The 15,012-nt window shown below is 36.6% G+C and overlaps 2 protein-coding genes across 2 annotated transcripts in view; one reads left to right on the top strand and one right to left on the bottom strand.

The window, feature by feature from the left end:
* The window catches only part of LOC122836049 (voltage-dependent calcium channel subunit alpha-2/delta-4-like), a 67,827-nt gene that overhangs the window by 21,491 nt on the left and 31,324 nt on the right, over window positions 1–15,012 (top strand). The window contains exons 18-27 of the mRNA XM_044125694.1: window positions 198–284; window positions 585–656; window positions 1,704–1,765; window positions 1,996–2,063; window positions 2,286–2,331; window positions 4,229–4,326; window positions 4,433–4,523; window positions 4,664–4,756; window positions 6,558–6,679; window positions 6,784–6,852. Of these exons, the coding sequence (XP_043981629.1) occupies window positions 198–284; window positions 585–656; window positions 1,704–1,765; window positions 1,996–2,063; window positions 2,286–2,331; window positions 4,229–4,326; window positions 4,433–4,523; window positions 4,664–4,756; window positions 6,558–6,679; window positions 6,784–6,852 (808 nt within the window). The remainder of the gene's footprint in view (window positions 1–197; window positions 285–584; window positions 657–1,703; window positions 1,766–1,995; window positions 2,064–2,285; window positions 2,332–4,228; window positions 4,327–4,432; window positions 4,524–4,663; window positions 4,757–6,557; window positions 6,680–6,783; window positions 6,853–15,012) is intronic.
* LOC122836047 (leucine-rich repeat and transmembrane domain-containing protein 2-like) lies at window positions 9,216–14,784 on the bottom strand. Its single transcript, XM_044125693.1, has 4 exons — window positions 14,708–14,784; window positions 10,750–10,870; window positions 9,917–10,591; window positions 9,216–9,826 (listed from the first exon to the last, which is right to left on the bottom strand). The coding sequence occupies exons 2-4, from the start codon at window positions 10,781–10,783 to the stop codon at window positions 9,363–9,365; spliced, it is 1,173 nt and encodes a 390-aa protein (XP_043981628.1). The 5' UTR covers window positions 10,784–10,870; window positions 14,708–14,784; the 3' UTR covers window positions 9,216–9,362.

The raw sequence follows: 15,012 nt of genomic DNA, 5'->3' as shown, positions 1-15,012 counted from the left end.
ATCAATTCTTCTTTATAATAAATCTTTACAAAATCAGCAGGTGCCATAGATTAGGTTCCTCTGCCCATGTCAGACAGTTTATTCTGTTACTGACTCTGATTTTTTGTCCTGAGTAAATGAAGTCTGACCAGTCCTTTGAATATTTTAGCAAGGACCCCAGCTCAGATACACAGTAATAGTGATCTTCTGTCCTACAGTATAAAGATGGCAAGAAGCTGAAGCCAAAGCCAAACTATAACAGTGTGGATCTGTCAGAGGTGGAGTGGGAGGACAAAGAGGAGAAGGTAAAGAAACACAAGATTAAGACTAAAATGGCTGCAATTTAAATCTGAATGTATTCAACAGGAAAGACCTGACAGATTGTGTATATGGACCTGATTTAGTTATGTGAAGAATCTTTTGGTACTATTATTGCAATTTTAAAGTGTTACATGTTTGTATAATATGTGAAATGCAATGATGTTGTTGAGTCACTGACTGAAAGACAGACAGATATTTGCTTAGTAATTGCTCATGTGGATACAGATGTCGTGCTTTGGTATTGTTCAGTTCTATCTAGTCTAATCTAGTTTTTATTCTTATAGCTGAGGACACCTATGGTGAAAGGACAGACAGGCAGCATGACTCTTAACATCAGAGCCTCTGTGGATAAAGGGGTGAGAAAGTTCTGTACGACAAAAGTTTTTTAATCCATCCTGCTTAGGGACGACTGTAGTCAATTAAAATGTGTTATATTAGTAACTGTAAGTGATTCCTGTTCACCCACAAAGACTGTTTTACAGGTACTGTTGTTGTAACTCTGCTCTCGCTGTAAAAACAGGAGCTAAAATCTGGAGTTAACAACTGGGCCTCTCACAGGCAGGAAGTAGTGATATTATTCTGACTGTGCTCAGGGAAATCTTCAGATACTGGAAGATTAATAAACAAGTTTCTGTCATGTCAGTAATTCTAATAATGTTGACTTAACTGAAAATTCAGTTTATCATAAAATCAAATATTGAATAAGATCAAAAGAAAGGATTTTTAACACTGAAATGTATGTTCACTGTACATATCAGTTCTTCATCAGGGTTGCTTCTGCTTTAATCATTGCTTGTCATTTTTCTTTATCTGAAAAGAAGACAGTCTGCCACTGAGCAGCAGTTCACAGTCCTTTTTTATTCACCCCAGCTGTCTCTGTGTCAGGACTGCTTTAACAATGTTGCTTTTATCCCTGTTTCTTGTCCTCGCCTTTTTCTACCACTCAACTTCCACACTTTGACCAGCCAACTTCCTTGAGCGCAGCCCTCCCCATAAGATGACCTTAAAATAAAATATATAGATTTCAAACTTCAGATTCTTAGGGCTGCCATTCAGGAGAAAAGAAAAACAGAAATATATTGAGTGAAAGCGTGAAAACTTTGTGTTATTTCTTCACTCATATGCTTTTATATTGATCTTATGCAATATTGTAATAATCTGAGAAACTGAATTTTGGGGTTTCATAATTTTCAAAGCTAACATAACTGCTTGACATACTGTATATACAGTATCACTGTGTGTAATGAATCTATATAAGTGTGAGTTTGAATTGAATTTCTGAAATAATGTTTTGATGTTATTCTGGTTTATTGACATGCATCATGTTCTGTACATGCTATGGGCAATTTAATTACAATTTCTGTTTTGAATATTGCATGATCAGATATATTTTTATCCAACAGAAAAGACCAATGTACCTCATCAACAACTACTTCTACACAGACATTGCTGAAACACCTTTCAGGTATAACACAGTTCATCTTTTCTTTTTGTCATGCTGCAGAGAAGTTTTATATTTATGGTGGATTCAGTGCTCTTATTTTCTTTTGTTTGTTTCAAGATTTCCATATATACAAATGGAAAAAATCTCCTGAATTGAATGTCCTTTTTGTGGCTTGTATTCTTCAATAACACCAGTGGAACCTGTTGTTTATTCGGTATAAAGTTTACCTTTGTCCCTGTTTTACCCATTAGCTTTGGCCTGGTGCTGACCAAGGGTCATGGCAGTCTGATGTTTACAGGAAATGTATCAGTGGAAGAAGGTAGGATTTTCGGTTATGTTCTACACCCCAGCAACATTTTGTATTGTCATTAGAAGAAATCAAACAATATGTTGAACTTAGATGAATTATCTGACAATTCTCTTGAATGCTGTCATTAATGCAAAACGAATGAAACATAAACACATAACAATATGATCTTCAACTGATATCATCTCCTGTGATTTATTTGACTGACTTACGTATTTTTACTTTCCAATATAGGTCTGCATGACATGACCTCCCCTGACCTCAGCATCGCCTCTGAGTGGTACGTCTGAAATGTGAACTGACATTTAGAGTAAATCTAGAGAATTTATAGACCTTCTAATTCTTTTCAGTGACCGACAAACAGCTATTAAAATTACTCCCTAAACAACTCTAAATTATGCAGATGTTAAATTACAATTTAAAACAATGGTACAACAACCTAGGTATTTACATTTATATATTTGAAACAAAATTACTAAAAATATGGAATAAACGTTTTTCTGTCCCACTTGTCATGTCAGTGCTGAATGTTTTTTATGAATATTACCACTTTTAGCTGCTTATATTCAATACATAATTTGCATGTTAAAGTTGGAAATTATTTTGCATTACAGTTGTTTAAGAACTTTTGGAGTTAAGTTAGATGCTACACTGAAAAAAATAACTCTTTGGATGAAAATAAAAAAAAATCATGGAAAGGATTTCCACCTGATTACTTTGCTTTATTTCAGCACCATGTAATTCTGTTACTCCTATTTAAAGCAAATGTGTTAGGTCAACTTAATATATTATGGTTATTCCAATTTAAAGCAAATGTGTTTGCTCAATTTAATTTATTAAGGTTGATTCAACTAATTTACTATAGTTGGACCCAATGTAATTTAAAAGAGCCAGCCCAAATAATTTATGCAAATTTAGTTGAAACCAACAGGGTTTTTTTTTTTTTTCTTCTCCGTACAGTTTTTGCAGCACTAGTGGCTCATATTTTTTTGAGACAGTATGCAGACAGGGTGAGGACATGTGGCAAAGGTCGCCGGGACCTGGGAGTCGAACCAGCAACGTCTGCATCGAGGACTAAGGCCTCCAAACGTGCAGTGTGCTAAACCCCTGCACCACCACAGCACGCTGGAGAAACCAACTTATGTTACAGTGATACCTTCACAATAATTATTAAGTTGATCCAACTCATGAAAATTAAGTTAGCTCAACAAACATGCTTCATGCTGAAAGAAAGCTATTTAATCGTGTGGAAATCCTTTGCATGATTTAATTATGTTAATTCAAAGACATTTTTTAAAGTTAGATCACATTAAGTGTTTTAAGAAAGGACTGAGTGAAAGGGTAGAAAAAATTCTCAACAATTAGAAAAGGTACAACAGAATTGTATTTTCAAAACCCAGTCGTCTTACTGTATTTTCATGCTGTAGTTTTTACAGCCATTTGTTGCAGTGCAGTTCTTAAATGCCAATAGAAACTACATACACACTACAAGATCAGTCTGACTATAATGAATCACGTTATCTCAACATGATTAAATTTCATAAACGTTAAGTTGTTGAATTTCTTGTTTATCCAACACGATTGTATCACATTTTGTTTGAAACATGAAATTATTTAGTTAAAAGTATATGATATTCTTTTGTTAATGTGATAACCCCCTGAGTTCATTTTTTCCAATGTACAATAACAATTTAAACAAATTACTTTCCTAACGTTAAAATGTAAACATAGTTTAGAAAATTATTATAATGTGCACTGAATTGTTGTCAGTGCCCTTGCTCTTTTCTCTATATCGTTTTGTTTACTGGATGTTGATTGTCCGGCTGCTGTGCGTTCTGCAAATGTGTGCTATAGTACCTGCAGCTCACTTCATGCCTCGTTGGGGAGTGTTACAGAAAGGCTCCATTGTGAAAGCTGGTTTCAAAGGTATAGCAAACAGCTGGATCTCAACAAAAATGTTCTCATTTAACTGAAAATCAGGCCTGCATGAACAGAAACTGAGCTACATGAGCTCAGACCTGGGATGGGATATTGAGCATAGCCATCCAAAATGAGTGTAGAACCATAATTCCTCTCGATCACCAGTGGGAGCTGTAGGTATCAACAAATCAGGCTTCCAACTGGATCAACAGTCCTTTGCTTTGTTTATTCAATTGCCAAAATCGTTTTTTCTACAGGACTTACTGTGAGACAGACATCGACCCAGATCACCGAAAATACACCCAGCATCAAGCGGTCATCAGATACCTACAGGGGAAGGAGCCTGACCTGGAGTGTAGGTTTTACCTTCTCACAAAAACATCTTAACATTATTTGAGTAAATGCTTTCAGTTTGCAGAATGACGTGCTTGTATTTGATTCCACATGTGTTTTGGTTTTAGGTGATGAATTGTTGCTCCAGCAGATATTGTTTGACGCCGTTTTAACAGCCCCACTGGAGGCTTATTGGAACTCAGTGATGCTTAATGACAGGTGAGACCAATAAAACTGAATCACTAAAACTGTGAGCTTACAACTGGACTATAATCTGCTGCTGTAACAGTAATGTTAGTTCTCTTAAATTACTGTAATGTATGTCATTCCTGTCTAATGTATTTTGACATGGTGTGCAGGGTGGAGCCGGGGGTGGAGACAGCTTTTCTTGGGACTCGCTCGGGCCTGATGAGGTTAATGAGATATGCAGGAACGGAGACCAGAGTGGCAAAGTAAGGATGAGAACATCGACTCAAGTCATAGTCTGTCTCTGTAGCAGAAAGTAAATCTCACTTACATAACAGAACATGTAGATGATACATCATACTGGTGGCTCTCATTAAATTAGAATATTATCAAAAACTTTGTTTATTTCCCTAGTTCAGTTCAATAAGAGAAACACAGTATACACTGAAAAAAATAACTCTTTGGATGAACAAAAAAATTATGGAAAGGATTTTCACCTGATTACTTTGCTTTATTTAAGCACCATGTAATTCTGTTACTCCTAATTAAAGCAAATGTGTTAGGTCAAGTTAATTCATTAAGGTTATTCCAATGTAAAGCAATTGTGTTGGCTCAACTTATGTTTTTATGGTTACTCTATGGTTGATTCTAAATCAAACGTGTTGGCTCAACTTAATTTATTAAGGTTGATTCAACTCATTTACTATAGTTGGACCCAATGTAATTTAAAAAAGCCAGCCCAACTAATTTGCAATGCTTTAGACCAAATAATTTACTTTAATTAATGCAAATTTAGTTAGGGTTAGGGTTACCAACCTTTTTTTTTTCCACTCTTTTCTCCGAAGAGCTTTTGCAGTACTAGTGGCTCGTATTTTTTTTAGAAAGTAGGCAGACAGGAAAGAGGGCAAGAACATGTGCCAAAGGTCGCCAGGACAGGGAGTCGAACCAGCAACATCCACGTAGAGTACTAAGGCCTCCAAAACTAACCCCCTGCAGAGAAACCAACTTATGTTACAGTGATACCTTCACTCTACATATTAAGTTGATCCAACTCATGAAAATTAAGTGGGCTCAACAAACATGCTTCATGCTGAAAGAAAACTATTTAATCGAGTTGAAATCCTTTTCATGATTTAATTACGTTAATTCAAAGACAATTTTTTAAGTTACAAAAGGTAGAACAGAATTGTATTTTCAAAACCCAGCCATATTACTATATTTTGATGCTGTAGTTTTTACAGCCATGTGTTACAGTGCAGTTCTTAAATGCCACTAGTGCCCAGCAGAGAAAAACAAACATCTATAGTTTTATGTGCAACAAAAACCGCTTTGAAGTTTTCCCAGGCACAAAACAGTTATGTCGCGTGATCTTCCATAATCTCCCGTGAACCCATAATCTCGCTAGACCCTCTTCGGAGGGAAATCAATCTGACTAAATTGAATCACGTTATCTCAACTTGAGTATATGTTATTCAAGTTAAGACAAAAAACGATTGTCTCACGGGGTCTCGCGTGATGTCTCGTGATTTGCCATGATCTCGCATGATATCCCATGATCTCACTTGTTGTCTTAAGCACAAGTTCAGTCTGACTATAATGAATCATGTTATCTCAACATGATTAAATTTCATAAACGTTAAGTTGTTGAATTTCTTGTTTATCCAACATGACTGTATCACGTTTTTGTTTGAAACATGAAATTATTGTCTTGAAAGTACATGATATTCTTTTGTTAATGTAATAAAGTTAATCTTTTCAGTGCATAAACTGAACTTTTATTTCAGTTAACTATGACGATTTTCCTCTAAAAGCTTCTGAAAACATGACATTTAATTTCTTAGAATAGGAAGTATGTTTAGTGCCAAGTTAAAGATTGTTTTTTAATATGTACTTTTAATTTAATAAACAAATTAAAAATACATGTGTTTCATTCTGATGCACTTTTATCTGAACAAATCTCATAAAATCTGAGTGATGTTGAAAGTGATATTGAACAAACTCACTTTTTTATTTTGTTCAAAGCAAACAATGTAAAATTTGATCTGAAATTAAATTTATCCCTTACAGAAAATTCCTGACTCCATCAGACAAAGACAACCTGTTCACCATTGACCATTTCCCCCTCTGGTACCGCCTGGCGGTGGAAAACACTCCTGGGAGATTTTTGTACTATGCTGTAAATGACAAAGGTCTTCACTCATATCTCTTAACCAAACATATTTGGTTTTTATTCTTTGCAAATAACCAGTCAGTAAATATCTGAATTTATTGAAAATTATTGTTTTCCTAACAGGAGTGAAGTATGTTATAGCAACAACAGCTGTCACTGTGTCATCTGGAGAAAGAATGGCCATGGCTGGAGGTCAGTGTCACTTCTGTAGTTCTGATCCACTTTCCGGAGAACGTCGTGTCAAATGCATTTTCTACTAACAATATGGATCACAATAAAGGAAATAAAAAGCAACATTTGAGGTTAACATGGATTCATGCTTTATCAAAAATCAGAAACAATTACTTTCTGATTTTTCTAGAAGTTTTTAAACTGAATCCCTTAATCATTTTTAAGGGATTCAGGTCCACTTATCTGAAGTGGACCTCAATCATTTCCAAAAACCATATGGCCACCTTCCTAATAAAAGTCCTAAGTCAATTTTCTTTGCCAAATTTCTTTATCTATTTATTTATTATTGCCTAAATCACTCTTGAAAAAAAATTCTTATTTTTAAAAAATGTCAAATTTAACTCAAATCTATTGATGCTCCTGACATATTTTTGTTTACATAAAAAGAACAAATTCATACATAATTCAGAATGTCGCCTGCAGCTACAGAATATTAGCTGCTGGGATTTAACTGATCTTGTTAATGGTGGGTTACAATATAGCCTCTCTCTGGAGCAGCTTGAGAAGGATCAATTCAGTCCTTCACAGATCAGTCACCACAGAGGATCACTAGTGTTAACTTGCCACATTTTAATGGTATAAAAAAATAAGTCCTTCCAAATCTAGCATTCTGTATAATTCAGCTGAAAACTAAATAAAACAAGGAAAAAAGCTGTTTCAATCTGGTTGCTTAAGCATGCATAGTCTTAAACCACTACTTCATGATTTGCTCAGTCATCTGAACATCACACCAAATATTATTTTACAGTTAATCCAATGAAACTGAAATTTGGTTCAGCTCTCATTGTAGAATTTTTTGATAAGACTTTGTTTGATGAGGTGTGCATAAGAGTGACATGACACTGTCAGAAACATGACATAACATCTGTTATGAACATGAAGGAGTCTTCATGAATGTTTATGACTATTGTCACAACGTGTCATTTGCTAAATAATGACACTTCATGCATAATTGCATTAAATTCATTCATTAAATAAATTAAATGTGTCAATTTGCAATGATACGTCATGACAACAGTCATAAACATTTATGAAGGCGCCTTCATCTTCTTGTTATGTTTAAGACAGTGTCAAGTCAGTCTTACGCCCAACCTGTCAAATTAATTGTAAGCAATTTTTCTAATTGATTAAAGTGAATTGATTCATGCTGAATATTATCAAAAAGTTAATATTCAGCATGTGTTAGATTCACAGCATTGAATCTAACACATAAAATGAACATGTTCACTGAGTCACCAGCTTCAGTGTTGAATCACTGAGACCTTTGTGTGTGTTCCTGTTTTGATGATGGCGGTTTTACATTTTGAATGTCATCCAAGTAGACATGACACAGCTGTGAGAGGAAAGGTTTACCACTGACTTTTATCCACATATGTCTGGTGTGAATTCCTTTTCTATCATAAGTTCACTTAAAAAAAATAGAATAACCTAAAGAAATGTTACATTTTGGTAATGAAAACGCTAATAATAGTAATTTTGAAAATTATCAGAAATATCCCTACTGTAATTTAAGAAAAGGATATTTGTAAAAATTCTGACCCACCTGTCAACACAGCAGGGGTCTTTGAGATAGAGATTACCCATAAGAAATCAGGACAGCATAATGCTCCAGGTTTATAAATAAAACCTACCTCAGATGATTCACAACTTACACATTTTTAAGGGATTCAATTGGGAATCACAGAGATGCTGTCATTGTGATGTAATCTGGCCAAAAACTGAACTTTGTGAAGTTATTTTGAAAAAAAAAAATACTGCTGTGAGAAAATGAATTGCTATTCTTAGCTTGATGAAGAGTGCAACTGAGTTTAAGGTAATGTTTCAAGCAATTTCATTCCTCAAAAGAGAAAAACTTCCAGAGAAATCCTTGATTACTAAGGATTGGTTATGTGACGTCCTCACATGTTTATGCAGCAGTTGGTATTTAAAAGGAGAGTTGCCATAAATGTCATATCTTGACAGAAGGGGTTTGTAGTTCAGAGCTTCTCCTCTAGGTGACAGCAAAGGCCTGTAATTATTTAGATGGAGTTGTTACAGTAAAGCTTGAAGCTGTGTTCACTCATATATTATTGTCTGTGCTGAAAAGATATGATAGAAAAATACTAAATTGACATAATTCTACCAGTTGTCAAATATTAAACAGACACAACTGGTGGAAAACTAATTTAATTTGTATTGTTGTGCATCTTAAGCTTGTAGTCAGATGCTCTGATAGAGAAAGGAAAACACAAATAACAAAACTAGAATGTCCAGATGTGCCAATCAGCACATCTATATGTTTCATATGAAGAACACCAATGCATTCCAAATGTGCTACAGTTTTTGACCTTCACCTAGTCTAACTTTTTAATTGTATAGTCACTGCATGCCCAAAGAGTTTTAGCACAGTGGCAGAATTGCAGAGTTTCTCTGTGCAAACACTGTTTGAGAACTGAAGAGCAAAGCTGCCAAAGCAAAAGGATCTTAGCATGTCAGAAGCTGCTGATTCGATATCCATACACAAAGTCACAGCTGTCTTTGGGTGTATCAGTAGATAAAGCTGGGATGTCATCCAGGTCAGTCTCCGTTCCAGACTTGGCTATCAGAGGCTGTCCGCGGCTCTTCATCTTTCTCTGGTACCGAGCCATGAGTGAGGCATAGACACAGCCGTAAGTTGCTGCAGCAACCATCATGATGCACACTGTGCCACACACCACTCCCGCCACTATTTGTGTGCCATGTGCTCTGCGTACGCTGATTGGCCTTTGTCGCTGCCGAACACACTCATCCATGCTGCTGAGCCGCCCTGGCGGGCAGGGAGGCTTAGTGGACTGATTCAATGCAACATCCTTGGTTGGACTTGCACAATAAGTGAACATCTCTGCTGGAATGCTACGGATGTCCCTGCCCTTCAGGTTCCTGGGGAAATTGCACTGCATCACATCTACCTGCCCATCTGTAAGACAAAGGGACAGGTGAATAACAACATGAAAATGTTGTCTCAAACTACTCTTATTGCCTATTTTGGACATGCTGACCAGCTTACCTCTGTAAATTAACCACTCCATCCAGTTCTTGAAATCCCTCAAGTTGCAGTCACATTCCCAATGATTTCCAGCCAACTGGAGCTGCTGGAGGTTAACTAGGGGCTCAAATGTAACTCTGTCCAGGGTCTTAAGCCGATTGCGAGCCAGGGACAACCAGTTGAGTCTCTGAAGACCATCCAGGAGGCCCTTTGGCAGCAAAAGAAGGCTATTAGAGGACAGATCAAGCCCCTGCAGCTGCCACAATCCCTGGAAGACCTCCTTGCTTAAACCAACACTTCCATTCAGTCCTTGGCCAGTCACTTTGCTGTTAGGGAGGTCAGAGGCTGTTACAATAACACCAAGGTAGTTAGAAGAGAGATTTAACCACTGAAGGCTGCTCAGGCCAATGAAAGCTCTAGGCTGCAAGCTGTGAAAATAATTGTGAGACAGATCAAGGAGCTCCACGTTGCTGAGGTTCAGCATGTCGCTGCTACCCAAGGAGGACAGGTTGTTCCTAGAAAGATGGAGCACCAGTGAATCCAAGCCTAGCTGCTTTTGGATGGGCATCAGAGAGACAAGCCCCACAGCAGAGCAGTCAGTTGTGTTGTGGTAGCAGGTGCAGATAGTAGGGCAGCCACTGACTGAGCCCAGAAGCCCCAGCAGAACCAGCACCACTCCAGTAGAAGCCTCATAGACTACAAGACATGAACATAATAGAATAACATTCTTAGAAACACTCCTGTGAACAGAGAGATTAAAATTTTTACAAACTTGTTCTTAGTTTGGAGTTGCACAACAACAGAAGGAGTAACTGCATTCCTACAGTCTGAAGGGTGGGTTTATAGAAACTCACCCAAACTCCCATGGTGACTCTGTCCATGCCTCATCTCTTCAGCATTAACTTTGCCGTAAGCACTGGTTTACATTTGGCTGGTCTTGCTTGGAGCTGGGTAACCCTGACATCTAGGTTCAACCTGAAGAAATAATTAAACAAAATGTTAAAGTACAATGGGGTTATGAAAGTGAAATAGAATTGAGTTTTTGATGGGGAAAACATAAAAAGACATGTTTGCAAAGTATAACATTCAGATGAGTCAACCACTTCCATAGACAGGTTTATAAAATCTGGGATGCAGGATACTTTTCAAAATATTTGTGGCAGGATGAGTCGCTCTCAGGGGTTTAAGGAATTGCTGAGTTGCACCATGACAGGATATCATTAGTGCATTAACTACAGTAGAGAGTTTTTCTCACTACTAAATAATTCATAGTTAACTCTTGATGTATTACAAACATTTTGAAGTAACTGGAAACAACTCACCCCTCAGGCAGTAGGGCAGAAAAAATTACAGAGCTAAATCAGTAACTGACAGCATATTGCACTGAGGTCCTCAAATTTCTACACACTCGTTAGCTACTAACTTTCAAACTTCGTACAATCTTCAGTTGCCTGGAAAGCTTAATTTCACTTGTCTTGCTACATGGCCAAGCAGATGGGTCTAAATGTTGCAATGAAAGGCGATGTAGAGAACGGATTTGTTGAGCATCGGACTTTCTCTCAATCATGCCTTGCTGTTTGACAATATGATGGACAAATATGAATTTAACTTCAGGTCCACATAAGTTAGATGCTCAGCTGACAGAAAAAAAAGTTTCTTTAACAAAGAACATGCAAATGATGCAGGTCTTTGTCCTGTTTATCCTGTTGCATGGAAACAGTAACTTCTGGAAGAAGACAAGACTGGGAAGAGATATAGAAATTATGGAGGAGAAAATGAAGGAGCTAATGGAGGGAGAAATGAACGGACCTTAGCGTGTTTAGTTTGAGTGATGACCCGAAGGAGCTGGAGCTAACCTGATAGGTGTAGCAAAGTAAGCATTGATCGGTTGACCAGCGTTTTTCTCCAACCAGACCAGCCTTGCAAACGTTCCAGTAAAAAAAAACATGTTTTTGCAGGCTTAGGACTGCAAATGTTCCAGTAAAAGTTTGTGCTGTTGCTGAAGAGGAATGATGACTAGAGGGCCAGTGAAACAGCTGTGGCACCAGCAGCTAGTTTAGACAGCTAACACAACAGTTGAGGGGTGTGGAGTAAGACTGAGGCACCAGGAGCCTGTTCAGATGGTGGTCAATCAACTGGCCTTGTCCCTCAAATAAATTCTTATTTTCATGCAATCTAATTAATTTTATTCAACATCATTATTTCCATGATGTTGGAAATAATGATCATTATTACCAATATGACTAGTGGTAGTCATATTACCACTTCCTGTAAATCTGGCATGTTTACATTTCCATTTGACACTTGTTGGAACATATATAACATTTTCTACTATAAGCTAAATGGCTAAATTAGTTCTAAATGATCTACTTCTTTAAATATTCTTGAAATGTACACTAGCGGTACACCTTTGAAAGCCATTAGTCACTTGTGGCCCTTCGGATTTGTTATTTCTTTTCCCAAAGACGTTTTATTTTATACCACAACACCTGCATATTTGAAGGCTTCTAAAAGAATAGAAAATATATCTAGCTGCTGCCACAATGTTGTCATAACACAGATTTAGATGACACAGCTGTCTTACCTCAAGCTCACACTGTTGGAGTTTTGGATCCTCCCTTTATTCATAAAGGGAGAACCTTTACAAATAAAGGGGGCAGGAACATTTAGCAGGAGGCAAAAGTAGGATTTTGTTTCATGAAAACCAGCAGTCTGTCTTTATGATTGGAAGTTTTACTCTTCAGAGTTGGACCCTCTCTGTGGAATTAAAATGCAGTGCAATTTCTCCAACTTCCTCCACTTTTTACTTAGAGGGTTATCACATTAACAAAAGAATATCGTGTACTTCTAACTAAATAATTTCATGTTTCAAATAAAAATGTGATACAATCATGTTGGATAAATAAGAAAATCAACAACTTCATGTTTATGAAATTTAATCATGTTGAGATAACATGATTCATTATAGTCAGTCTGATCTTGTGCTGAAGCCGAGTGAGATCACAGGATATCATCCAAGTTCACGCCAGATCATGGGAAATCTTGGGATATCACACAAGATATGCGCAACAATTTTTTTTTTAACGTGATTCAATTTAGTCCGATTCATTTCCCTCCGAAGAGGGTCTAGCAAGATCAGGGGATCACAAGAGATTATGAGACATAACTGTTTTGCACCTGGGAAGACTTCAAAGTGGTTTTAGTTACACATTAAACTATAGATATTTGTTTTTCTCTGCAGGGAACTATTGGCTTTTAAGAACTGCACTGTTACAGTTCTTAAATTTCTTTCAGCATTTAAGAACTGCACTATAACAGTGCAGTTCCTTCTTTCAGCATTTAAGAACGGTAAAAAAATTTCTTTTTCTAAAAAAAGGCTTTTTTTAAGAAAAGTCTTTGAATTAACGTAATAAAATCACGGAAAGGATTTCCACTTGATTAAATAGCTTTCTTTCAGCATGAAGCATGTTTGTTGAGCTAACTTAATTTTCATGAGTTGGATTAACTTAATAAGTATAGTGAAGGTATCGCTGTAACATAAGTTGGTTTCTCCAGCATGCCGTAGTGGTGCAGGGGTTTAGCACACTGCATGTTTGGAGGCCTTAGTTTGACACAGACGTTGCTGGTTCGACTCCCAGTCCTGGCAATCTTTGCAGCATGTCCTCACCCTGTCTGCCTATTGTCTCAAAAATATATGAGCTACTAGTGCTGCAAAAACTGTACAGAGAAAAAAAAAATGTTGGTTTCAACTAAATTGCCATTAATCTTAGTCAGGTAAATTACTTGGTCCAAAGCATTGCAAATTAGTTGGGCTGGCTCTTTTAAATTACATTGGGTCCAACTATAGTAGATGAGTTGAATCAACCTTAATAAATTATATTGAGCCATTTGATTTTATTTAAATTAGAATAACCAAAATATATTAAGTTCAGCCAATTCCTTGATTTAGAATCAACCATAGAATAACTATAATAACATAAGTTGAGCCAACTAATTTTATTTAAATTAGATTAACCATAAATATATTAAGTTGAGCCAACACGTTTGATTTAGAATCAACCATAGAGTAACCATATTAACATAAGTTGAGCCAACACAATTGATTTACATTGGAATAACCTTAATAAATTAAGTTGACCTAACACATTTGCTTTGAATAGGAATAGCAGAATTACATGGTGCTGAAATAAAGCAAAGTAATCAGGTGAAAATCCTTTCCATATTTTGTTATGTTCATCCAAAGAGGTATTTTTTTCAGTGCAGTATAACCTTACTTGTCAGGCAGTGGCTGTGGTGAAAGTAAAATCTCTGCAAAACCTTCTACATCTTTCCTCACTCACATCGACAAACCGACTTTTGCTGTTTTTATTTAGCAAACACAATTACTAACATTTGTCATACGTCTGCAAAATGTCTGTACTGTAGAGAAGTTTAGAAAACTAAGATATAGTTATTTGTTCAACATTTTTCAAACTAGATAAAGATAATAAGAAAGAGATTGTAAGCTATTATGAATATCATATTATGTGTGGTTTATTGCAGCATTGAAATTTTACAATATCCAGAAGAACGACTCAACCTAGGTTATTGCAAATACATAATCTGCACAAAACTGTCAAGCAACTCACCCTGTGCTAGGCTTTCTATCCTCCAGAGAGAGGCAGCAAAGATAAATCATTCCTGTTCTTCATCTGAATTTTTCACTAAGTTACCTGCTATATGGAAAAGGGTTTTGGCTTGAAAAAAATCTTGACTCTGAATGAGCTAGAAAAACCCTGAAAGGGAAAAAATATAAAAGCTACGGGAACTTACTCTTCTTTGTAAAGTAGGAATATATATCTGGATTTGAAATTGAGTCCAGTTCATCCACCCGTGATTATTGCGTCCTCTTCGTGGCCATCTCTGGCTTACTCAGCTACCTAGGTCAGGCAGAGCTCTCCGTCCAGCGTACAATCTGCCAACTTACTGAGCAGAGGAGAGAGAGAGAGGAAGAGAGCAAACAAAGACTAGACAAGCCACACAGCCTTGCTGCTGTGTGTGTGAGTTCTTGCACACACAAACACACACACACAAAGTTCTACACAGTATTTCCCAACAAATACTATGTTTTGCTTCTT

The sequence above is a fragment of the Gambusia affinis genome, linkage group LG08 (genome assembly GCF_019740435.1).
Source record: "Gambusia affinis linkage group LG08, SWU_Gaff_1.0, whole genome shotgun sequence".
NCBI classification, from domain to species: Eukaryota; Metazoa; Chordata; class Actinopteri; order Cyprinodontiformes; family Poeciliidae; genus Gambusia; species Gambusia affinis.
This window is presented reverse-complemented; position numbering and strand designations above follow the sequence as displayed.